At 35.6% G+C, this 24,690-nt stretch overlaps 1 protein-coding gene across 1 annotated transcript in view; it reads left to right on the forward strand.

Moving 5' to 3' along the window:
- Positions 1-24,267, forward strand: part of SGCZ (sarcoglycan zeta) — a 1,009,275-nt gene extending 985,008 nt beyond the window's left edge. Inside the window, exons 6-8 of the mRNA XM_047770388.1 lie at positions 1,372-1,444; positions 16,184-16,307; positions 23,614-24,267. Of these exons, the coding sequence (XP_047626344.1) occupies positions 1,372-1,444; positions 16,184-16,307; positions 23,614-23,808 (392 nt within the window). The 3' untranslated portion in view covers positions 23,809-24,267. The remainder of the gene's footprint in view (positions 1-1,371; positions 1,445-16,183; positions 16,308-23,613) is intronic.
- The last annotated feature ends 423 nt before the right edge of the window (positions 24,268-24,690 follow it).

Consider the following 24,690-nt stretch of genomic DNA (forward strand, 5'->3'; position numbering starts at 1 on the left):
TAGATGGAGTCCAGTGGGTTGATAAAATGAGTAGCTTAGAGTATGGTGTTTAGAGTATAAATAGCCATATTAGGAGGGATACATAAATACATGTTTAATGATGATGTTTTTAATTTGGGGGAGGGGTATATTTTGTGTTAGGCATTTGTAAAGAATAGCATACTAGCTTACGACTAAAATTGTTTTAAAGTATAAAGTAGGACCACAATTCACTTATATTCTTTCTTCGTCTAACAACAAATGCCATTCTTATCCTTTTATTTTAAGTCTAGAAATTATCATATGAATGAGATCCAGGACTTTTTGACCTTGAAGTTTTCCTGCCTCATCTTTCCAGACCATTACAATAAGTCAACAGTCTATGTTTTCTCTATATCTTATAACATTGAAGTCACTTTAAATTATCTGAAATATTTTTAAGTATCTAGACAATCAAGCAAAACTGATTTTATACCCTTTTGAACAGTCCTTTTCAACAACAAATAAATATCGATTTAGTCAGCAAATTTAAATATACATATTAATAAATGTCTACATTATGTTCCTTTTTCTGTCCCTTTTCCTTCTTTGTTTCCATGGTTTCAATAACTTACAATGTGAGAATTCATCACATGTTATTTTTTCTGAAGTAAAGATAAAGCAGATCTATAATAAAATCATTTTATTTTGCCAATTAAACTCGAAAAAGCTCAGTAAATCCCGGAAAATCAAAAGTAGTTGATAAATGAAATTTTGGATAGAGTATCGTTCAAGTGCCTGAGCACATGGCCTTTTCAGATAACTATGACCCCATGTGAAGTCTGCTTGAATGAAAAGAATTGAAGCAGTTTTCATGGTTTTAGATTGAGCCTTAATTCCAGAAAGGTCAAGTAAGATGCTCTGTTCTGTGTAGTTCAGTAATCTCTAAACAAAGGTGTGGGAGCTATATCTAGGAGAATTGCTACATGTCTCTTTAAATGATTTACAATATACTAACTTCATCAGAGCTCACTCTCCACACTTTGATTCAACTTCTGCTATTTGTAGAAAGAACTGAGTATTGTGATGTATCCCTCCTTTAAATTCACTTACCTGGAAATTAAGAAAAGGGAAGGAGAAGAATCTTTGTTCTGTGGTTAGAGGGTGAAAATTCTCATTCAATCTGAATATTCATAAATAAGATCAGCTTAGAAGTGGGCAACATGGCAGAACTTAGATTTATCTTCCTTGGTCCTTCACTATCTTGAACTCCTTTTCCAATTTTCCTCTTTTATTTTCTGTACTACTTTAAGTTGGCCCATTTTTAGAAGGATATTTGATGCATAAAAATGGAAATGAAACCCAGTGTGTCTGTCCACTTGCTTACACTGACTGGATTCGTGTCACCCTCAGGCACTGAAGGAGCAGTATTTGGGCACTCTGTTGAGACGCCTCACATCAGAGCAGAACCTTCCCAAGACCTCAGGTGAGTCCTGGCCTTTGTATCTGTGTCATAGTTTCCATCTCTGTTGATAATCCTTTTTTTGGTATTTTTTGGCTGTGCCCACAGCATGTGGAAGTTCCCGAGCCAGGAACTGAACATGCAACACTGACCCAGGGACTGACCTGAGCCCCTGCAGTGGCAACACTGGATCCTTAGCCCATTGCACCACAAGCAAACTCTGTTGATGGTCCTTATATATAAAGAACTAAAGTAGAGAATGTGTAGCATAACTGTATAAAGAATTGACATTCCCTGCTTACACAGTAAACAGGTAATTAGATATTTGACTGAGGGCAAGAAAATGTGAGTCATTATTCTATCCTTCTGTATAGTTTTCCTTTACAAACATACAATGGATAAAAAAATAAATATATCAGACAGGAGAAGTGTGGAAAAAGAAAAGGCACTTATACAGGATGTTGAGAAAACTAATAAAAATAAATATTCCAGGAGTTCCCGTCATGGCTCAGGGGAAACAAATCTGACTAGTATTCATGAGGACACAGGTTCCATCCCTGGCCTTGCTCAGTGGGTTAAGGATGGGTGTTGCTGTGAGCTGTGGTGTAGGTCCAAGACTTGGCTCAATCTGGCATTGCTATGGCTGTGGCTTAGGCCAGCAGCTATAACTCTGATTCGATCCCTGGCCTGGGAACCTCCATATGCCATGGGTGCACCCCTGAAAAGACAAAAAATGAAAAGAAAAAAAAAGATTCCAGAAAATCTAATGTAAACAATGGAATCTATGGAATAAAGAAAAGAGGCAGAGAGTAGGAAAAAGCTATAAATGGTCAAGTCAGGGAGTATTGAGTAGAGGGAAAAACAGAAACAAGTGTAAGTAGTAATCAGAAAAAGAACTTAATTGCCCTGCGACAGACTCCTCAGTATACCATTTCAAATGGAAATAGCTGCTACCAGACTTCGAGCTGTTTCTGAGTGGTAGTTATCCCCCTCACTATCCAAATGATTGTGAGATGACATTACAGGGAAGTCTCCCTGTGATAATCATGGAAACTGTTGGCAAAAGTTGAAATATTAAAATCTAGTAACTGATTCCTTGCTGCGCTTAATTCAGTAAATAAGTTAGCTTTAGGGATCATATGATTTATTGCCATAATCATTTTGCAATATATACATATATCAAATCATTGTTAAACCTTAAACCAATACAATATTATACATCAATAAAAGATGTTTTATATAATTAATTTCTGGTAGGTAAATTACATTCTTAAAATATTTGCTACAGCATCAGAAAAAGACAATCATATGGATATTAAAAAATAAACCACATACTAAAAAATCATTTTAAAAGCTGATTCAAAGTATCAACCTAAGAGATAGAGCACTTCACTTATCTTGGAAAGCATAAAGAAAATATTAAGCAAAAAAAATATTTTAGGAGTTCCCTTCGTGGCTCAGTGGTTAACAAACCCAACTAGGATCCGTGAGTCTGAGGGTTCAATTCCTGGCCTAGCTCAGTGAGTTGAGAATCCAGCATTGCTGTGCATTGAGCTGTGGTTTAGGTCGCAGATGCAGCTCAGAACCTGCTTTGCTGTGGCTGTGGTGAAGGTCAGCAGCTGCAGCTCTGATTCAACCCCTAGCCAGGGACCTCCATATGCTGTGGGTGCGGCCCTAAAAAGCAAAATAAATAAATAAAAGATAAATAAATAAATAAAGTAAGTAAATAAGTAAGCAAGTAAGTAAATATTATTTCAGAAAGATCAGGCTCAGCCCTTCCCATTTGGATGAGTGGGAAAACATGCTCAAATGAAAATAGAAAAAGAAAATTTAAACTTCTTAACCCAAAAAAAGCTATACATTTACAACAGTAAATTTTGCAGATCTTTATAGTTCTACGATAAAATTTCTTAATGAACTCAGTTTCTCACTAGTTAAGTAGCCTAAATTCTAACAAGGTAGTTGATAATAACAGGAGAAGGTGGTTCTCTTCATGTGAACAAACCATTTTTTAATAAGCCAAAGGTAATCATTTACTCTATGTGAAATATCCCAAGGATTTAGGAAGGTCGAAGAATATCTATAAACAGTGTCTCATAATATGCTATAGTCTTGATTTATGGCTTTTTTCTCACTTAGGAACTCAGTATTTTTGTGTAAATTATTTTATTCTATTCTAACGAAGGCTGTCTGTCTCCTTAGAATAGGAACTGCATCTTCCTTATTATATTTGGTGCCATAGCAGCCAGATCTCTATCTCACATATAATGATGTAATTATAATTTATTAATTTGAATTACTAAAAGTTAGCAAACTGAATAATGAGGATACTAACTAAATTCATGTAATGTAAGAATGAGGTAGCATTTTTTTCTTGTAAGATACACATGACTAATATTGAGTCCACCTGTTTTTGAGCAGTGTTTTAACGTGGATACCTGAATTCAATGATTCATTCAGTTCATTTTTTTAAATTAGTAAGTTTAAAAAGAAGCATTTGTTTTTCTTCTAACATTTTAGTAATTATGTACTCATTTAACAGTTTTTGTTATGAAAAGCCTATTGCCAAAAAAGGAATAAAAACCAACTGCTATTTTAATTACCTTGCTGACATGTTTCAAAATTCATAAGCATGAATGTGAATTAAATGATAATTAGTATATACAATTTCTGGCTTTTATTTTCTAATTATTCATCAATTATTTAAACATTGGACTAAGCTGGGCTTATCTGCTAGTGCTAAAAGCAGATTGGCAGCCCCCAAGATGAGTGGTACTGATCTAATTTCCAAAACTGAAACAGAAGCAAAGCACAGTACTGATGGGAATATTCAATTATTCATTTGTGTACTGAAGATTAAAAGCAGCATATCTGAGAAGATTCCTACAAGTCTTGCTGTCAATCTTCTTTTCAGGGAAGTAAGAAGTACTCCTAGTTGACACCTAAGTCTGATCAACAAGGTGACGTTAGTTGACCAAGTAAATAAAATGTAATTTGGGGAGTAAATAGCCCTGTTGTCTTTGATTAAGAATAAAAGACTTGGAGTTCCTGTTGTGGCTCAATGGTAATGAACCTGACTAGTACTCATGAGGATATGGGTTCAATCCCTGGTCTCAATCAGTGGGTTAAGAATCCAGCATTTCTGTGAGCTGTGATGTAGGTCCCAGATGTAGCTTGGATCTGGCATTGCTGTGGCTGTGGCACAGGTTGGTATCTACAGCTCAGATTCCAACCCTAGCCTGGGAACTTCCATATGTTCCCTAAAAAGAAAAAAAGGGAGGGGAGGGGAATAAAAGACCTCAGAAAGAAACATTTCAAGGACTTTATTATAAAGTATAGGTAATGTTTGGTATAGAAATGTAGTAGATTGCTATAATTTATTTATTTAACAGATGTTTAATGAGGGCCTAATGTGTGCCAAGGTCTGTGCTAGTCTTCATGTATGTTTTAAACCTCCACATGTCAATTTTCTTTGATTTTTTACATATAAGGTGATATTGTTTTTTTATTAGTGAACCTACTTATTAAAAGGCTAAAAGCAAATATTTGGTAAAGACATCATAGCATATTTGCCCGAAATAGTCCAAGTCTGAATGTTCTATTTTATTTATTTCTTGTTAATATACATATATATAAATTATCAGAGTTCAATACGGTGAGAAATGATGGCGAGAAATGATAAAATCTATAATGTAATACCCATTGTCCAAGGATTTTTTCCATCTAAGTTCTAATAACGGTTTCAAAAATAAGAGAGCAATCTAGACTTAAAATCAATAAAATGAGTTAACTTAATGATAGTTTGCATCTTTTCTTCATTTCCTTACCTGTATGCATATAATCTAAAACTGAAGTATTGACATTTGCAGCCTCCAAATTAATCTCTGAAAATACATAGCTTTAATTTATATCATTCCTGTGTTCAAGGAAAAGTTACCACTTATTAAGTGGTAAGGATTTTTCCGAGACAATTAGTCAATAAAGGCGTAAAATAATTTCTTGTATTTTTCTCACTAGAAGAAAAAAATGATAATAAAGTGATCTTTCTCCTCCCCTTTCCCTTCCCCATGACTCCCCTTCTCTCTTCTTTTCCCTTCCCTCCTTCTCTTCCTTCCTTCTTCACTTTTATTCATTCATCCTATGGTTGTATTTATATGTTTAGAGTTAGTAGCAAATGTGCAGAATGTGAAGCTTGCCTTGGCTTCCAATCTTGGGAACAGGGAGCAATAATTGGCCTTGGATTTGTTTGGTCTAATTGGCAGGAAGAGACCATATGGGTGTCCAAGTAACCAGGAACCAATACAAGCAGAGGGAAAAAACAATTTGATTTGCAGCTGAAGAAAGTTCACAGTACCCTAAAGTGATGACAACAAAAATAATAGTATAAGAATATGTGTGTTCAAGTCACAGTTTTCATTCAACTTTTTGTTTGTTTGTTGGCCTCACCCAGGGCATGTGGAAGTTCCCAGGCTAGAGACTGAACCTGCACCACAGCAGCAACACAAGCCACTGCAGTGACAACACCAGATCCTTAACCCACTGTGCCAAAAGAGAACCCACTGGACTTTTTTTTTTTTTTTTTCTTAAAACACTATCCTATTCAATTCTCCATTCATTCCCTCCTTGAAATGGCAAACAATGAGTGCTAACTCTGTCTCTGTACCTTTTTAAATGTTTAGCAAAAACAAGATATGTTATACGCTCTGCTTAAGATTCCATTTAGGAATTAAGTCTTGCAAGTTAGTTTAAGAGGAGTCTGAGTCATTTTCTCAGAAAGTTGAGAATTCTAGAGACCTAGACTATTCATTTTCAAGTTTGAGTATCGCATAACCCTTAAAAACAAAATCTTACTGTATGTGAACAACAAAACTGAATTGCTTGGAAAAAATAGGCAGCCAATTTGAACAGTAATCCTTCTCTCTGCTATAATCCCTGAGTACCCTCTATAAAAACTCTGAAATGCATTTCTGTGATTACTATAATGCCATAAAATAAGCACAACTGTACTTCACTAATTCTAATGACTAATTACATAGAAATTCTCAAGTTTTGCCAATCCATATGGATTTCATTTTTCAACAGGCCTTTTAGAAAATATTTTATGATAATAGTTTAAGTATATATGTTATAAACCTTTCCTCAGTGGAGAATTTCCATAGAGAAGAGAAACAGGGCATCATTCGATTGTTGATATTGTGTTGCCCAAAGTCTATATATTAGATGGTTCTAGAAGAAAATCTAGATTCAAGTTCCAAGATCTGAGCCCAGGATATTCTACAGGGATTTTAGGCTGATTTGAGAAGTGCGGGGTATCTGGAGAAAACCCATCCAACCAAAGACTAACATAGTACACTATATCAATTCATTTTCTTTAGATTCCTGGGCTTCAGTTTTGTTAAAAAGGTTTCCTTTTTCTGTATTCGGATTTTTTTTTCTAATTTTGTTATTTATTTTGTACACTAGGTTATTTGTTAATTTTATACTTTGAGTAAATAAAATGGAACTTATCTTCTGACTTTTCTTCCAACTTTCTATTGCAAATTACAGTCTGTAGTTTATTAGTTTTTATATTTTAAATAGATAAAACTGGAAATTATTCTTGCAGAGCATGTTGAGGATCTAATGTTAGTTCTTCTGTGTGGATAGTTAATTTGTTAAGCATTATTTATTAAATAACCTGGTATTTTCCACCCCAAAACAATAGCTTGTCAAATATTAATTTCTCATAAATACTTTCCATCCATTTGAGATTGTATTGTGTTTCATTGGCCAATTCTATATCTAATTTCAAAATAATTTTAATTGAAAAACCTTAATATTAAATTCTTATTTTAAGGAAAATCTCCTGCTTTATCTTCATTTTAACAAATCTGGTAATTGCCACATATATTTTTCTCCTCAAAATATTTTGACATAAATTTTGAAGTTCTAGAGACTCTAGTGAGATTCTTGTTGGGATTTTATTATGTATGCTTATTATTTTTAGATCTATTAAATTTTGGAATTTGTATTATATGGAAATAAACATGAATTTATTTTTATCCAGGATTACCTCAAACTCTTGAATGTTCAGGTAAAGTAAATAATATAAGATATCCTTTCTGGGTATTCCTTTCCCAGAAATAATTGTAAAATACAGATACTGAATATTATTGCATTTATATTAATACAGTGACTTAGCAACAAGAATTACATATTGTTAATGTATCCCTATATGTCGTTAATATTCTTTATTGCATTGTAATATAGTCAATGACAGTCAAACATTACCATCAATTAAGTTTTCCTATCTAAGTTTTCATAGCCTACAGTTTTACAGATTTTACAGAAAAAAAAAAAGGGTAATAGTATAAGATCTGTGACCACGCTTGCTTTCTTAATATCTTAGTATGAAAATTCTCAAACAATTACATGTTGAAAGCATCTTATGGAAAATACCTGTCTAACCACCAGCTGGAGTCTTCATATATCATTTTTCTATGACTCTAATTATGCACACATATCCACCAGTATTTCTCATTCTTTAATGTATCCAAACAGAAAGTATAAATCTGTACCCTTTCCCAGATCTCTTCAGCATGCACGTCATTAACTAGTTCAAGTTCACTTACAGTTTCTTCCCTTTTGTTGTAAAATAATTATTCAATGGCATTCAAAAAACTTAAGTGCATTATTTGCTGGGTTTTGAAAATGCGTATATTTGTAACTCAAATTCTTATCAAGAGAGAAAACATTATTATCACCCAAGAAAGTTCCCTCATGCTCCTTCCCAGTAAATTCCCACCACTACTCACAAGAAGCAAACTCTACTCTTACTTTTTTTTAACCTTGGATTAGATTAGACTGTTTTGGTACTGATATAAATCGATCATACACAATGTACTATTCCAAGACTTCTTTCATTCCACATAATGTTTCTGCAATCCATCCATGATGTTTTCTGTTTCAATACTTCCTTCTGTTTCATTGCTGACTCATTATATGAACATGCAATATTTTATTTGTGCATTTTCATAATTGAATGATGCTTGGGATGTATCTGATTATGTTACATTTTATATAAAAATTCCAGAACTTTCTGAAATGGTTGTGTCACTTTATTCTTTGTTGTTGATATTCGATTAATAATCAAGAAGAATTAGTAAAAGAGAATTTTATTTAAGCCAAAGTGAAGATTATAATCCAGGAGACAGACTTCCAGGAGCCCTGAGAACCGTTCTGCCAGTTAGAAGTGGAAGGCACAGGCAGGTACATTTTCAAAACAAAAGATTGTACATCAAAATAACATCCTGACATTTTACCTAAAGTTCACCAGAGGCTCATAGTCCAGGTAAGCACCCTACAAAGGGAGTGGTGTGTCATTATGAGCCCTACAAATTTGGAAGATGATGCTCTTATTTTAAGAAGCTGCATAGCTAGCATCAGAAAGGAAGACGAAGATCTTTGCTGTGAATGAGGTGTTCCCACCTTTGAGGTGCACTGGTCAATGTGTAATACAGATGCAGTTTGCCACTTAGGCACCGAGGAGGAGGCCCAAAGGAAGAGAATTTTATTTTTAAATTTTCTTGTCCTTCCTTAAAATATAAATTTTATTTCATCATCTTACACCAAAAATGAGAATTTCGTCTGCTGCACATCTTCACTAGTGTGAGCAGTTGTATTAATCCAAGCCATTCTAGTGGCTGTTTGGTGGAATCTCACATTTTTAAAGTGAGATTACATAATAATTAACATTAAACACTTTTTCATGTACATAGGGGACAACCAAGTATATCTTTTAGTGTGAAGTGCTTATATCCAACTTTTATCCATAATTTTGGTTTTTGTAGTTTTTTAGCTTTGAGCTGAAGAATTATTTATATAACAAGGCATCAGTCCTATGATGTTATCTCCTAGTGTGTGGGCTGTGTATTCATCTTATTGATGGTAATTTTGAAAGGCAGCTTTTCATCTTGAAGATACCTAATTTATATTTTTAAATATTTACTAGTTACTGCATTTTGTGGCCTAAGAAAGTTTGCCTGCTCCTAAATCAAATTATTTTTCTTTAAAAGCCTAATTTTTTATTTATCAAAAATAAAACTGTATGGTAGAAGTTGAGCTTTATCTTGTCCATATAGAGATCAATTATTCCAGCACCATTTATTGAAAAGACTGTTGTATGTCATTGAATTATTTTACTGGATTTGTCAAAAACCAGATGACTGGAGTTCCCGTTGTGGCTCAGTGATAACAAACACAACTAGTATCCCTGGCATCACTCACAGGTTAAGGATCTGGTGTTGTCGTGAGCTGTGGTGAAGGTCACAGATGTGGCTCAGATACCGTGTTGCTGTGGCTATGGTATAGATCGCAGAGGTGGCTCAGAGCTTGCATTGCTGTGGCTGTGGTGTAGGCTGGCAGCTGAAACTCCAATTCAACCCCTAACCTGGGAATCTCCATGTTCCCCAGGTGCACCCCTAAAAAAAGCAAAAAAAAAAAAATCAGATGACCGTACATGTGATAGTCTATTTATTTCTGAAGTCTCTATTTTATTCCATTTTTCTACTTGTTATCCTCATGCCGGGCCACTATGATCTTATTTACTATAGTTTTACAATAGTTTTTAAGTTTTCCAACATTATTGTTCTTTTTTGGAGATTGTTTTGTGTATTGATATTCTAAAGCATCTGCACTAGGAGTTCCCACTGTGGCACAGTGGGTTAAGAATCCGACTGCAGCAGCTTGGGTCACTGCAGAAGTGTGGGTTCAGTCCCTGGCCAGGAGCCAGTGGGTTAAAGGATCTGGTGTTGCTGCAGCTGCAGCATAAGTCACAGCTGTGGCTTCAGTTCAGTCCCTGCCCAGGAATTTCCATATGCCACAGGTGTGGCCATAAAAAGAAAAATAAACAGCATATAAAGTATCTGTACTAGGTACCTAATCCTGAGAAAATGACTCAACCACAGTAAGATTCAAGGACTTTCTAGGTAAAATATGAATTATTAAAGTGCACGTTTCTCAGAGTTGGTAGAGTGATTAAGAGACAATCCATGCAAACTTTTAAGTATAGAATAGGTTTCCAGTACTTTTAGCGTATTATTATAAAATATGGTGAACTCACTAATAAGTAGTAAAATCTAATGTTTTGCAATGGATACAATATTTTATGTTTAAGATGCTACTCTGTAATTTTACTTATTAGGCAACTGAGCCCCAGTGAGGTAAATTGGATTTTAAAATTCTGGTAGAACTCATGTAGCACCTATGAGCTTCTGATTCAAAGTCCTATGTTTAGTACTTTCATTAGGCTGACATAACTCTTGAGCATAATAATGGTTTCATTTAGTTTATACCTGAATTTCCCAGACTGCTTCTTGGAAATAACTTCCATTACTTTATACTATGCAGCAACAAGTTCAATACAGGAAATACTTTTCTGTTATCTTACAGTTTATAATGCAGCCTCTAGAAGCACCCAGTTTCTAGTAAGGGCCAGAGAAAATATTACTTATAGTCAATGAAATACATTATTTTTTTTTCTTTCACAGTAATGCCCTATAGAGCTGTTTTGTTTTGTTAGTTTTTTTTTTATCTTTTTATTTTTTTCTATTATAGTTGGTTTAATATTATATTTTTCTATTTTCTATATTCTATATTTTCTATTATAGATGATTCTGTCAATTTCTGCTGTATAGCAAAGTGAGTCATTTGCTGTATAGCAAAGTGAGGCATTCTTTTTCTCCCATTATCCCCCATCGTGTTCCATCACAAGTGGCTAGACATAGTTCACTGTGCTATACAGCAGGATCTCATTGCTCATCCACTGAAAGTGCAACAGTCTGTATTTACTAATCCCAAACTCCCAGTCCATCCCACTGCCTCCTCCTCCCCCTCGGCAACCGCAAGTCTGTTCTCCTAGTCCATGAGTTTGTTTCTTTTCTGTAGAAAGATTCATTTGTGCCGTATATTAGGTTCCAGATATAAGTGATATCATATGGTATTTGTCTTTCTCTTTCTTACTTCACTTAGTATGAGAGTCTCTAGTCCCATCCATGTTGCTGCAAATGGTATTATTTTGTTCTAAATGAAATATATTACTATTACACAATCATAAATTATTTTGATAAGTTGAGATGACTGGTAATATGATGTTTAGTTTTAATTCATGTATTTTAAATTTCGTATCTACATATACTTGTTCTGTAATGTTCTTTGGATAGATAATATTGCAATCATATGCTTACCTGATTTCAAAGCCTTTTAAAAGTACCTCATTGTTCTTAAGTGCAAAGATTACTTACAATAGTTAGAATGAATGGAGTTTAACATTTGGAGTTTAGAAGAAAGGGTAGAACAAAATTTGCACACCACTTGTACAAAGTGTGTTTTTTCCTTGTTCACCAAGTGATAGGCTAGAGACATTGAACAGCCCTAGTTAGGTAATGTGTATAAATGTAATATGTAAATGTAAATATACATGTAATCATGAATATTGATATTGGATTATTAAGATTAATAAATGCATTTGCAAATACAGTGAATTTATGCTGTTCACAACAGTGTTAATTTGAAGATTTTGGTCTCCATATACATTGTAGTCCTGCTATCAAATTTTTGCTCTTAAAACCTAGTTTAAGAGAAGTTCCTATTGTGGCTCAGTGGAAAGAAACCCACTTAGTAAGGATAAGGATACAGGTTCTCTCTATAGCCCCACTAAGTGGGTTAAAGATCCACCATTGCTGCAAGCTCTGGTGTAGGTCCCAGAAGCGGCTCAGATCTGACGTTGCTGTGGCTGTGGCATAGGCTGGCAGCTATAGCTCCAATGCAACTCCTCGCCTGGAAACTTCCATGTGCCATATGCCACAGGTGTGGCCCTAAAAAGGAAACAAACAAAAAATATCAAGCAAACTTGTAATAATAATTTGCAGCTGAACTTTAACTTTAATGTTCATAAGAAATATTTGACTATCCTTTGAAACATGTTTCTTTGAAAATTATGAAATCCTCCAAATATTCTAATAAACTTTTATTACATACTCCATCTGTACCATAATTAAAGTTACTAGTGAATATTATTCATCCAAATGATGGATACTGTATAAAACAGACAGTGCTGTTTTTAATAAAATGTATATCATTTCATAATGATCACTCTAATTTTATCAAGATTAGCTAAGTATACAGTTGAAACCTGTTTAATTCAAAATCTTAATCACTTTTGGAACTTGAAGGATTTAGCAATACTATAACATTGCTACCACTTTATGTGTTTTATGTACTCCCTGATAAATATTACATATGTATGACATATACATATATCTTATTGCAGGTATACATTGTCTTAAGATACAAAATTAGTTGCACAAGAAATGAAAATATTCCTATAAACTTAATGTACATGTTTGGTCTCCATTGAACTGAATATCAGAAACTAAGCCCCAACCTAGTCAGGTCTCTTCTTTTTTTTTTTTTTCTTTTTGGCTGCACCCATGGCATGTGCAAATTCCTGGGCCAGAGATCAAACCCATGCCACAGCAGCAACCCGAGCCGCTGCAGTGACACCAAATCCTTAACCTACTGTGCCACAAAGGAACTCCTCGACTCTCTTCTTTATCCCTGGGACTGCATCATTATAGCAAGGGGCTTATACTACACCAAAGCATCTGAGGGTGACATTGGTCCTTGGTTGCCTCATGATCAATTGGCATTTGCCAAGATGTTCTTCTCGCTGTCACTTAGACTTCATTCACTGCAGGTCACCACTTCTCTCTCCTTTGAGGATCTTTTGGTTTCTTGTCCTCAGTTATTCTGAAATATCACTCTCTCCTCAGACCTCTAACACCTAAAGAATAAAGGTCCCACAACCTAGGATTTGGCCTCAGGTAGCAGAACACAGACAGCCATTCAAGACCAATTTGGTTCATTTCTCTCCAAGTCGTCTCTAGACTGAATCAAGAAAATTATTCTCCAACTAGTGAAATAAACAAGATCTCACTGAGGTTAGTTTTCTTTGTTTTTGTTTATGTGCTGACTCATGTTCAACACAATAAATGGCTAGGATTTTTTTTTTTTCAACTCAAAAAATGTCCATAACAGTTTCTGTGGTCTGTCATCCACCATTTATGGCAAATAATGTGGTTTAGTGAACAGAGTTTGACAAAGGATGAAAAGAAATGTAACAGGGGAGGAAATCCCATTCATATTTCAAAACACTATCCACCACATACTTATTTCCCTTAATTCTTTTAAGAAATTTCTTATAATCCTATAAGAAAATATTACAATTGTCGATTTAGACATGATGAACTAGAGTTTTTTGCTGCTGGCTCACTTTCCTGAACCAGGTCTAGTCAGCTCTCTTATCTTTACTGCCTCTTTGAATCCAGATCTTCTAAGTGAATGTCAGCAGAACACTATGGAGACACTGGAAATGGATACCTGAGGACTAAAATGAAGATGAAAATAATACATTTTTTTCTTTTTTTGTGACCACACCTGTGACTTATAAAAGTTCCCAGGCTAGAGATCGAATGCAAGCTGCAGTTGCCAGCCTACACCACAGCCACAGTACTGTCACAGAGCAGCATCTGTGACGTACCGCACAGCCTGTGGCAATGCCAGGTCCTTAACCCACTGACCAAGGCCAGGGATCTAACCCACATCTTCAGAGATACTATGTCGGGTTCTTAACCCACTGAGCCAGAGTGGGAATGCCAATAACCTTTTTAAGTTAAATAATTGAAGGAGTTCCCGTAGTGGCGCAGAAGAAACGAATCCAACTAGGAACCATTAGGTTGTAGGTTCAATCCCTGGCCTTGCTCAGTGGGTTAAGGATCCGGTGTTGCCATGAGCTGCAGTGTAGGTCACAGATGCGGCTCAGATCTGTTATTGCTGTGGCTGTGGCCTAGACCGGCAACTGTAGCTCTGATTCCACCCCTAGCCTGGGAATCTCCATATGCTGCAGGTGCAGCCCTAAAAAGACAAAAGACAAAAAAATAAATAAATAATTGATAAAGATGAAAACAGAAAAACTCAAAAGTCCAGAAATAGTTGCTATATTTTAATCTCTAGTACCAAATATAAAACATGATAGAAATATAGTACCAAAAAGTACATTTGATACTTTGAATATTATATATAATATATATATATTACTGTTAAATACATGAGTAACAATTCCAACCCCTTATCCTTAGAAACAAACATACACCAATTAATTATTAGATAAAATAAGTGTTTTTCTTTCCACTTAAAAGTTTGAGTTGTGTTTCCTTGAGTATTATATTTATAATCTGTAGAGCATTAATCCATTTTAATTGAATTCTTATCTTCTATTTGAATGGTTCAATCATATATAAACTTATGTAATTACATGTAAAGTTTTGGATAATTAACAAATGGAAATAGTAATGGTCATAGGTATACTATTCAAAATAGTGTATATTTGGCAGTGCATCAGAAGAAATAAATTATGAATATTTAGATTTTGAAATTTAGATATTGTGTGCAAAGTATAAGGATTATGAACAAAAAATTATGGGTGATTTTTCTTCAAGTTTTCAAATGTTCTGTGAAAATGTGTAAGTCATGTTTAAAAAAAACATATTTCTTTAAAATAAATATATTCAGAAATTGATCCTCCAGGGATTTTCATGAGGAGGCCCATGGAGATGAATGTTTCAAAGTTGCTTTGATAAGTGAAAAAAAAATGTAAAGTGTCAAAATCAGTTCTTCTAAATACTGGATTTAGTCCTTCAGTATCACTTTCAAGTCTTTAAGTTCAGCTTTACTACTGAGAGAGAGAGGATCTTCAGAGTTCAATCAATTTGATGTGGTTCTCTCTGCAAAACAGCTCTAGATCTATAGCCTCAAAGGAAGCCGGTTCCTGTGGATGATGGTGAATGTGAGTCTGAGGGTACTCTTGTCCTAAAATCCTGTGGTCGGGGGGAATACAGGCAATTGCAGTCCCAGGGAAAAGCTATTATCCAAAATGACCAAGTCCAGGATATGATCTCTTATCACACCAACTGCTTTTTTACATCCATATTTTTGCTTCTGTATTTTGCTTTCCTTTGCTCTTTGTCTAGGTTTATATTTGGAGATGATTTCAAAAATGTCCCCCAACTATCTTTTTTGCAGGCACAGCTGTGTATTACCCTTCATTTAATTTCTCTTTCTCAGACTAACGTCATTCATTATGTGGACATTTTTCTGGGCCAGTAGATGTCAGTAGATGTAGGAAATGTCTTATGTCTTCATTTTAATTAATTTCTAGAAGTGTAAAGAGTCCTTTGAGAATTTTTAATTTTACCGAATTTTGACTGGGTACGTTTGGAAGTTCACAATATTAATGATTTTCATTAAAATTCTCTCATCTTGCAAAAAAGGAACTCTTTATTGGGGGCTACTTACATGCTAACTTTCTAGAAATTTATTTCTTAAAGCTCCATTATTACTATTGAAAATGTATAAAACATATAAACTAGTAAACTTATCACGATGTACATTTCATGTGCATTGTGAAAGTTAACGACACAAGAAACTGTTACTAAATCATTATACAAATGATAGTAACTAATTAATGCTAACAAATGAAGGTTTCATAAACAGCCAAAAAATAGACAAGGCAATCAAAACTCTTTCTAAAACTCATTTTAGCTTTTTTTTTTTAATGGCAAGCATTATGTTTATGCTTGCCTGTTTTTAATGTTACCTTTAAGTTCATTGTAATTTTTTTTTTTCTTTTTAACATTAAAGATTGCTTTTCTTTTCTTTTTTTCTTAGGCTTGAATCACCAACTAGGTCCTTGATAATGGAAGCTCCCCGGGGAGTCCAAGTGAGTGCTGCAGCTGGAGACTTCAAGGCCGCCTGCAGGAAGGAGCTCCATTTACAGTCCACAGAAGGCGAGGTGAGTTTTGAGGTGTAGACGCTGGCTCTTTGCTGTTAAAGGAGCTTCTTCTCAAATTATATGCATCTGGTTCCAGGAAACACATAAAGAACTGCTTGGTAAGGGAGCTCAAATTATATAAATATTAGTATTTCTTGAATATAAAATTGAGTAAACCTAATATTTTTGTAAGTTAAAGCCCTGTTTATTTTCCACGGAAAGATATTCATTCATAGGTCAATTATAAGTGGGGTATCTACATTCCTCTAGTTTCAAAACTGGCAGAAAAATGTAATGAATATCAAGATAATAACCAGAATGAAAACAAACTTGTTAGTCTTTGTTCTATTTTGGTCTTCAAAAGGCTTTTCCAAAATGGGCTTTTAAAGTTTGTTTCAGTAGAAATCGTTCCTATGTTTTTCTGAAAGGGAAACAAACCCAAAAGTTTATTTTACTATTTCGCTTATTTGTTATTTGCTAGATAAAGAGATACATGCTAATATTTTTCTTCCATGTCACATTATTTCACCCAAGAATGTGTTTAAATCTGCGGTCATTCCTGTAAAGATCCTAGGCTTTCTCTCACTGCCTGATTTAAAGACCCCTTTGTCTTTGGCCTTCCACTCTTCCACTGTAATGTAATAGACATGGGTTTATTTTGTCTACTTTAATTGCTATATATACATTGTGACTGTTGTGTCTGCAGAATCACAGTTTTGCACATTCTAGAAATTTCTCAGCATTTTGTCTTCAATAGCCCCTCTCCCCTTTTTCTCTGTGGGCTTTTTGAGAACCTCTGAAGAAATGTTATGTCTTTTCCTTCTCTTGCCTTCCGGGTCTCATCTCCTTCCTTATTTTTTTTTTTTATTACCCTGTGTCTCACTCTGTTTATTCAGATCTATATGCCCAGGTTCCTCCTAGTATCTAATCTCTTCTTCAGTCCCTACAATGGGCTTTTAATTTTAGTCATTTTGTTGTTCATTTCTAGGATTCTCATCTGTTTTTTGTTTGTTTGTTTGCTTGTTTCAAATCTGCCTGGACACCTTGGTAGTTGCTGTTTTGTTTGCTGGTGTGTTTTTATTCTACCTTCACTATGTCAAAGTCTTATTTATAATATTTATGCAAGCCTGTATATTTTGACCACAATTCCCAAAGTCCTTGAAGGTCACAGTCTGTTGTATTGCTGTTTCTATCAATTAATTCCCTTAATATATTCTTCCTTCATGTGCTTATTTTTTTAAATGAATTTATAAAGGTCAAGCTGAGAAGATAAAGAATAGAAGATGATTTGAGACGGTTGCTCTGGAGCATTTCAAACCTCTTCGGATGTAAAGATGAGGGCACACATTAATACAAGCAAAAGGAGGATGTTCCTTTCTTACCTTCATGCCCGGTTACAGATTCAAGATCAATTTGTATTATACATGTGGCTTCCTTTCTATAAACAAACTTATTGCCAGGATCATATTAGCATCTTAGTGGGTATTACAGCCTAAATAATCTAGAAATATGCATTTTAATATTTAAAAACATATATCCATATTGCCTTTCAGGATTTCTTCCCACTGCAATTGCAGACCACAATACTTTGTCTACCACAGCAAGAGAGAAATTGTTCTTAAACATCTCACATCTTTTTTAAAGAGTTTTTATCATGCTAATTATTTCATTCAAATTATTCATAATGAATCATCCCATAATATTGGTGGTTATTAATCTCCATTCTGCTACTATTTATGCACCCCTTTACTAGTGTCCTTTTATTCAAAGTATCAGCAGAATCCTTGGATTCAATTACAGATTAGCATTTAATTGGGAATTGAGTATTATACTATAAATAAGTCATAGCCAAAGTTTTACAGTGGTGGCCATTTTTTAAATTAATAAAATAAAGATAGACAAAACCATAGCACTTTCTATTAAAATAAAATAGCATATAATTTTTCTAGGAAGAAGTATGAAATGATACAAAATCTTTCTTTCTGTCATTGACTATGCTTCAGAAAGATAGATCTACCAATTATTAAACAATAAAAAACATGAAGTCTCTACCCTTAACGTTTAAGTTAATTAAGATCAGAACAAACCTGGTATTGAGTTGACCAAAATAAGAACGAAATTGCACACAAAGTTCTGCACTATAGAAGATTCAGTCATTTCAGACATAAGGAGTTTTAAATTCAGCCCTGAAAAGAACATGAATGACAGTTGTACATAAAACATTGAAAATGTTAGAATAGCATATGCAATGCAATAACTTATAACATGTATGTTGCAATATCACAGAGAAAGGAAAAAACAATTTTTATTTTGCAGGCTAATTAAATATTTTACTACCGTGATAGGTCAGATTTCAACAGGTAAGAATGGGATAAATACATTCTTGGTGGAGAAAAGACAATGGGCTGTGACTTAAAAGCTCAGAGGTGTAATTCTGAGTACCAGGAAGAGTTCCAGAAAAAATGAATTGTATGGTTTATAGGGCAATATGGAATAGAAATATCAGTTGTAGAAGTTGGAAAGTGAGCAGAGTCATAGTAACTGCCTTAAGCAGAACAGAAAAACATAAGCACGTCCATCCAAGCTGCAGAAAGCTGGAGAGGGTGAGCAACCTTGGGTTGGAAAGAATCAATATATAGACCCATTTGACCTCATGACTTATTTCTCTGTCTCAAACCAAGAAAGTATTTTTTCTTTTTATTTTCTTTTTCTTTTTTTTTTTAAACAGAAAGCCATCATTTATTCAGTCGTTCATCCTTCTGTGGATGGATGTTATATCTGTGAGGCTAACTTTTAAAATTCAGAACCTCGGAGTTCCCGTTGTGGCGCAGTGGTTAACGAATCCGACTAGGAACCATGAGGTTGCGGGTTCAGTCCCTGCCCTTGCTCAGTGGGTTAACGATCCGGTGTTGCCGTGAGCTGTGGTGTAGGTTGCAGACGCGGCTCGGATCCCGCTATTGCTGTGGCTCTGGTGTAGGCTGGTGGCTACGGCTCTCATTAGATCCCTAGCCTGGGAATCTCCATATGCCGCGGGAGCGGCCCAAGAAATAGCAAAAAGACAAAAAAAAAAAGACAAAAAAAAAACAGTCTAGAATTAGACTGTTTGTAAGCATATTTCTTTTTTTTTTTTCTCTCTCTCCTTTCTTCGTTCCTTTTAAATTTAATTTTATATTATTATTGAGGTAAAAGTGGTAATAACACTGTAAGTTTCAGCCATACGCCATTATAATTTGACGTCTGTTATACTACAAAGTGATCACCACTGAAGGTCTAATTACCCCTATATAATTAAGCCCACTTTTCTCTTTTTAAAGGCCCTATTCATTTTATCTATTAGTAAAATCTGCTTCCCCTTCTCCTCTCTTCAATCTCCTGAGATAGGCCATGATGGAAGGGAATATAAAAAAGTATGTATAACTGGGTCACTTTGCTGTACACCAAAAATTGGCACAACATTGTAGATCAACTATACTTTAATAAAAAATTAAATTTAAAAACTACTTCCCATATATGAGTGAGATGGTAGCATGGATCTCTGAAGTTTATGGAATCACGTATTGTCATATAGTCAAATATTGTCTAGAGTATCTCCCTAAATGCATAGGAGAGCTGGAGGGCACTGCTATAGCTAAGCTGAAGCAACCACACACCAAAATTTGAGGGCTAATTCCACTGAGGAGGCCCCCCCTCGCTGTGTGAAAACAGCTCCTCTCTACATTTATTTATTCAATCGGGCTACACTGATGGAAAGACAAGTTACAAACTATAAAACCCAGCAATATGAGATGGAGTCAGTAAGCCTCTGAAACCCAGCAGGGCTTGCCAGTAACACTTGTTTCTGTACTTAAAGAAATGAACCATTGACAATCTTAGTCTTCTGATCAGTCCAACAGGAGCCTCTTTATCCCCATGTTCTTTAGCTTTCCATATTCCACTCTTTATTGTCAGTGTCTCGAGGTTTCTTAGACAAAACACCAGCTCCTAACATTTCTTTAAAGTGAACTCACTTCGACATACGCAGACCTAAACCCCACAGTCCTAAGAGCTTGCCTTCTATACGTTTGACATTGGCAAAACTTGAGAAAACCTGCCTCCTGCAGGTATGCTGGCTCCTTAGCAGAACTGAAGAAAGGGGAATATCCTGCACAAGCCCAGTTCCTCTTGCAAACTCAATCCATAAGAGGAGTCATCCCTCCTCCCCTATGTAGAAATGAGCCCAAGAAACTATAGTATGTAACAATTGGTGTTACACTCATTGATGTTCCTCAACATGAAACATAGAGCTGGAAGCAAAGAGGCTTAGCATTTATATCCCTAAAATGTGTTATCATTTTCTTTGCTTAATTTTGTGCACTTTTAACTTTCACATAAGAAAAAAAAATTCTTCTTTAAAAAAATAGAATTGTAGGGTAATAAATGTCAACATTTGATACCTGGGGAAAATGTAATTACGCTTTCTTAATTTTGAGTATTTTTGGAAAATGCAATCATTTTTTATTTCATGATCTATTCATATATTCAACAACTATTTGTATTATATAGAAGCTGTGTCAACAAGCAACCCTTATAGTGAGTGACTTTTAGTGGTCCTGCTCAGCCATTGCAAGGGGCCAAGCAAGTGACAGTGACTGTTGGCCCCTCCCCCTCTCTTTCCTCTGACTAAAAAGAGCCTGAATTCAGACTGAGGAAAGATGGCTTTTCTGAGACACCAGTCTGCCACCTCCTTGGTCAACTAGCTTTCTGATTAAAGTCGTTATTCCTTGCCCCAACAACTTGTCTGCAGATTTATGGCCTGTCATGCAGGGAGCAGAGTGAACTTGGGTTCAGTATCAGCCATACATGAAGGGTCAAATGCTGAAGTTATTAAAAAAATAATACAGACTTAATTCTACCTTCAAGAAGGAATAATAGTTTATTAAGGAAAGTAATATGTCAATGTGCCTATAAAATAACATACCAAGTGATCAACAAAATAAGATAGTAATAATAATAATAGAGCCATAGGAGAACCAAATAAGAGTCATCTCATTTTGCTGCATTAGGAAAAGACCAAGGAGGATAAAGCAGATGAACTGATAAAGCAGATGAACTGGGCCTCGATTGAGGGTGACAGCTGTACCCTAGAAGTGGGACATCTGTGCAAGGTGAAGGAAAAGCATTATTTCATGCAACTTGCACTGGCACAATTCTATGCACTGTGCTATATAGCCTTAAACCAAAGACAAACCTGCCCTCATCAATAGTACTTGCAAGTAAGAGAAATAAACAATAAACAAATGATGCACACTTTATATAGTGTTAGGAAGAGGTCATTCTCACTATAGAGCAAAATAAAGCTGGTAAGGAGAGATTAATGGATTTGTGTTACTTTAATTAGGTACTTAGGAAAACCTTCTTTTCGAAGGTGACCTCTCAGTATAGATTTGAACAAATATGTTCATATCTACATTAATCTAAAATATACAGGTCTATGCTGCAGGAATTCTTTTTCTGGTTTATCTGTAGTGTGTCACAGATTCCTATGTTTCAAAAATATTAAAGGTATATAAAAAAGAAAAACAGGGGAAATCTCCCTCCTACCCCTTTCCCTAACCACGACTTAATATCTATCCCTGATACAGAACCCAGGTCCCCTCTGCTCACTGCAGGCCAGGCCAGTAAATCTGCAGATGACTTGTTCGAGCAAGGAATAACGACTTTAAGTGGAAAGATAGCAGACCAAGAATATTGCAGACTAGTGTTTCCAAAAACCATCTTGCCTCAGTCGGAATTCAGGCCCCACTTATACTGAGAAAGGGGAGGGGCGAGGCCAACAGTCATTCACTGTCACTTGCTTGGGGGAGGGCCCACTGCAATGCTGACCAGTGGCTGAGCAGGACCACTAAAGGTCACTCACTAAGGGTTGCTTGCTTAACATTCCCACTTGTAAATATTTGGAGGAAAGTATTTCAGGCTAAGAATTTAAAAAGCCCTGAAGCCAGAGTTGTTTTGGTATGTTTGAGAAAATGCAAGAGCTCCAGCAAGAAGAATGAAAGAAAATGATGTTAGAAAGATAGGCTAGATCATACAGGGCTTGTGGGCTGTGGAAAGGAATCAAGATTCATTTTCAGTTTGGTGGACAGCCATCAGAGAATTTTGCACTAGCGTGACATGAATTGATTTGCATTTCTTAAATGTTCACTCCAGCAGTATGTAGACTCAAAGGACATGAAGGGCCACTGGGAGTCCAATTAGGGGCCTACTGCAACAGTCCTAGTAAGAAATGATTAGGACTTGGATGAAGGCAAATATGTGGAAAATGGAGTATTCTCTGGTTCTCCTGTCAATTTAGAGATGCCTTAAGGCAGTAATTAGCTATATAACAATACAATCAAGCCATAGTTAGAAAGAATTGGTTTCTTTGCTCATTCAAATTCATGATCCAATTTTCCTTTCTTTGGAATGTTCCCCACGCATGTCAAAATTATATGACCACTATCCCTGAAAGTGGTGAATCCATGATTTGGTATAATGAAGTAATTTTGCAAATTAGAAGATTTAGCAGCTTAAGTGTTGAGTACAGGTAATATATTTCATGGAGAATGCAAACATGATTGTATCTAATAATTATCTGTTGTTAATTGTGCACATTTTGTCCTTGGTATAGACTGTGAATCAACATGATTCTATGAATGTTTTAAAAAATAAGGAGTTCGCATTGTGGGTTAGTGGTTTAAGAACCTGACTAGTATACATGAGGAAGCGGGTTGGATCCTCAGTGGGTTAAGGATCCAGCATTGCTGCACGCTGCTGGCATAGGTGGAAGATGAGGCTCATATCTGGCATTCCTGTGGCTTTGGCGTAGGCCGGCAGCTGCAGATTCCTAGCTTGGGAACTTTCATATGCCACAGGTGCAGCCCTACCTAAAAAGAAAAACAAATAATTAGACCAAAGAATAATTTTTTAAAAATTACTTACTCGATGCCTTCACTAATAGCATTTCCATAAACACCCTTATTTCTTTGTTTATTCTTTAGGCATGACTGAGAAGTTAAATTAAGAAGCTGTAAAAATCATTCATTTACCATGGTGTTTAGGTAACTAGGTTGGCTCCTTAAGCAGACTGTCTAATTTTGCTTTTCAGATGGAGAGCATTCTCTGAGTGCACCATGTCTCAAAGGCAAAGGTAGCCACAGAGCCTTTGGGCTATACCTTGGGGATGCAATTCGTTGGTTCGACAAAGCTTGGCAGCTAAAGCAACAGAACATCTTTCTTATTAGACCATGCTGTAAAGCTCTAAGGAATAGAGGATGCTAAAGGAATTAAAATGCAATTTCTTTCCCCCTAGATATTTTTGAATGCGGATACAATCCGGCTGGGAAACCTACCGACGGGCTCTTTTTCCTCTTCTTCACCCAGCTCCTCTCATTCTCGGCAGACAGTGTACGAACTGTGCGTCTGCCCCAACGGCAAACTGTACCTGTCTCCCGCCGGGGTCGGGTCCACTTGTCAGTCCAGTAGCAACATCTGCTTGTGGAGCTGAAGTGACTGATTTCTCCTCACACCAGAATAGCCTTTTGTTCCTGTCCGTCTGCTTCACAGTTCTGCTCCGTTTCCCTTGTGATCAGTCCAGAGCTTCTCCAAATGGTCCACAGAGCAACTCCTCCCAGGGTAAGCAGGGATTCGCGGCCACGTTCTCCCGTGATGTCCCGTACTGCTCAACACGGAGAGTATGAGTGACAGAACAGTGGAAAGACCGTCTTCAGCAGGAAAACTGGATCATAAATTTTGCTCGGAAGGGAGAATAACATAGGTGCCTTTGCTACATGAAGTGAAGCACACAGTTTTAGATTTTTGCAGGACCTGGATATGGACTGCACATATATACATTACATAGATGAAATTCCCAGTAGCCAATGGCAAAATGAAATGGTTAACCCTGTAAGAAAACTAATTCTACAGTCTGAAAGCACAATTTTCCATTCATCTTTTTGGATGTAAACTTTTATCCCCGAATTTTAAAATTTTAAAGCATTATGTAATGCTTGCTTTACTAAAAATCAAATTCAATACATGGTTTTTAACGAAACAAAACAAGACAAGACAGAATCCCACTCTGAGTTTTATTTGTTCCCTTAAATTCAATGTGTTGTTACTCTTTGTCTACTAAGTCTAGAATTTTGTACATTAGGTAATTTTGAAAGCTCTCAGCAATAGAATCTTTACAGAATTAACAAAATGCCATTATACTTTCATTTGTCAGATCTGAATGGCCTTATATAGTATTTATTTGGCTATTGCATGTGACACATTTGCTTTTAACAAAACACCTTATTTATTGCAATATAAGGTAGGATTAAGAGGGAGATACTGATGGTGTGGAATCCATAGATTCTTTTTCTTTTCTTTAATTCAGGTTATATCC

Source organism: Phacochoerus africanus, chromosome 3, assembly GCF_016906955.1.
Source record: "Phacochoerus africanus isolate WHEZ1 chromosome 3, ROS_Pafr_v1, whole genome shotgun sequence".
In the NCBI taxonomy this organism is placed as follows: Eukaryota; Metazoa; Chordata; class Mammalia; order Artiodactyla; family Suidae; genus Phacochoerus; species Phacochoerus africanus.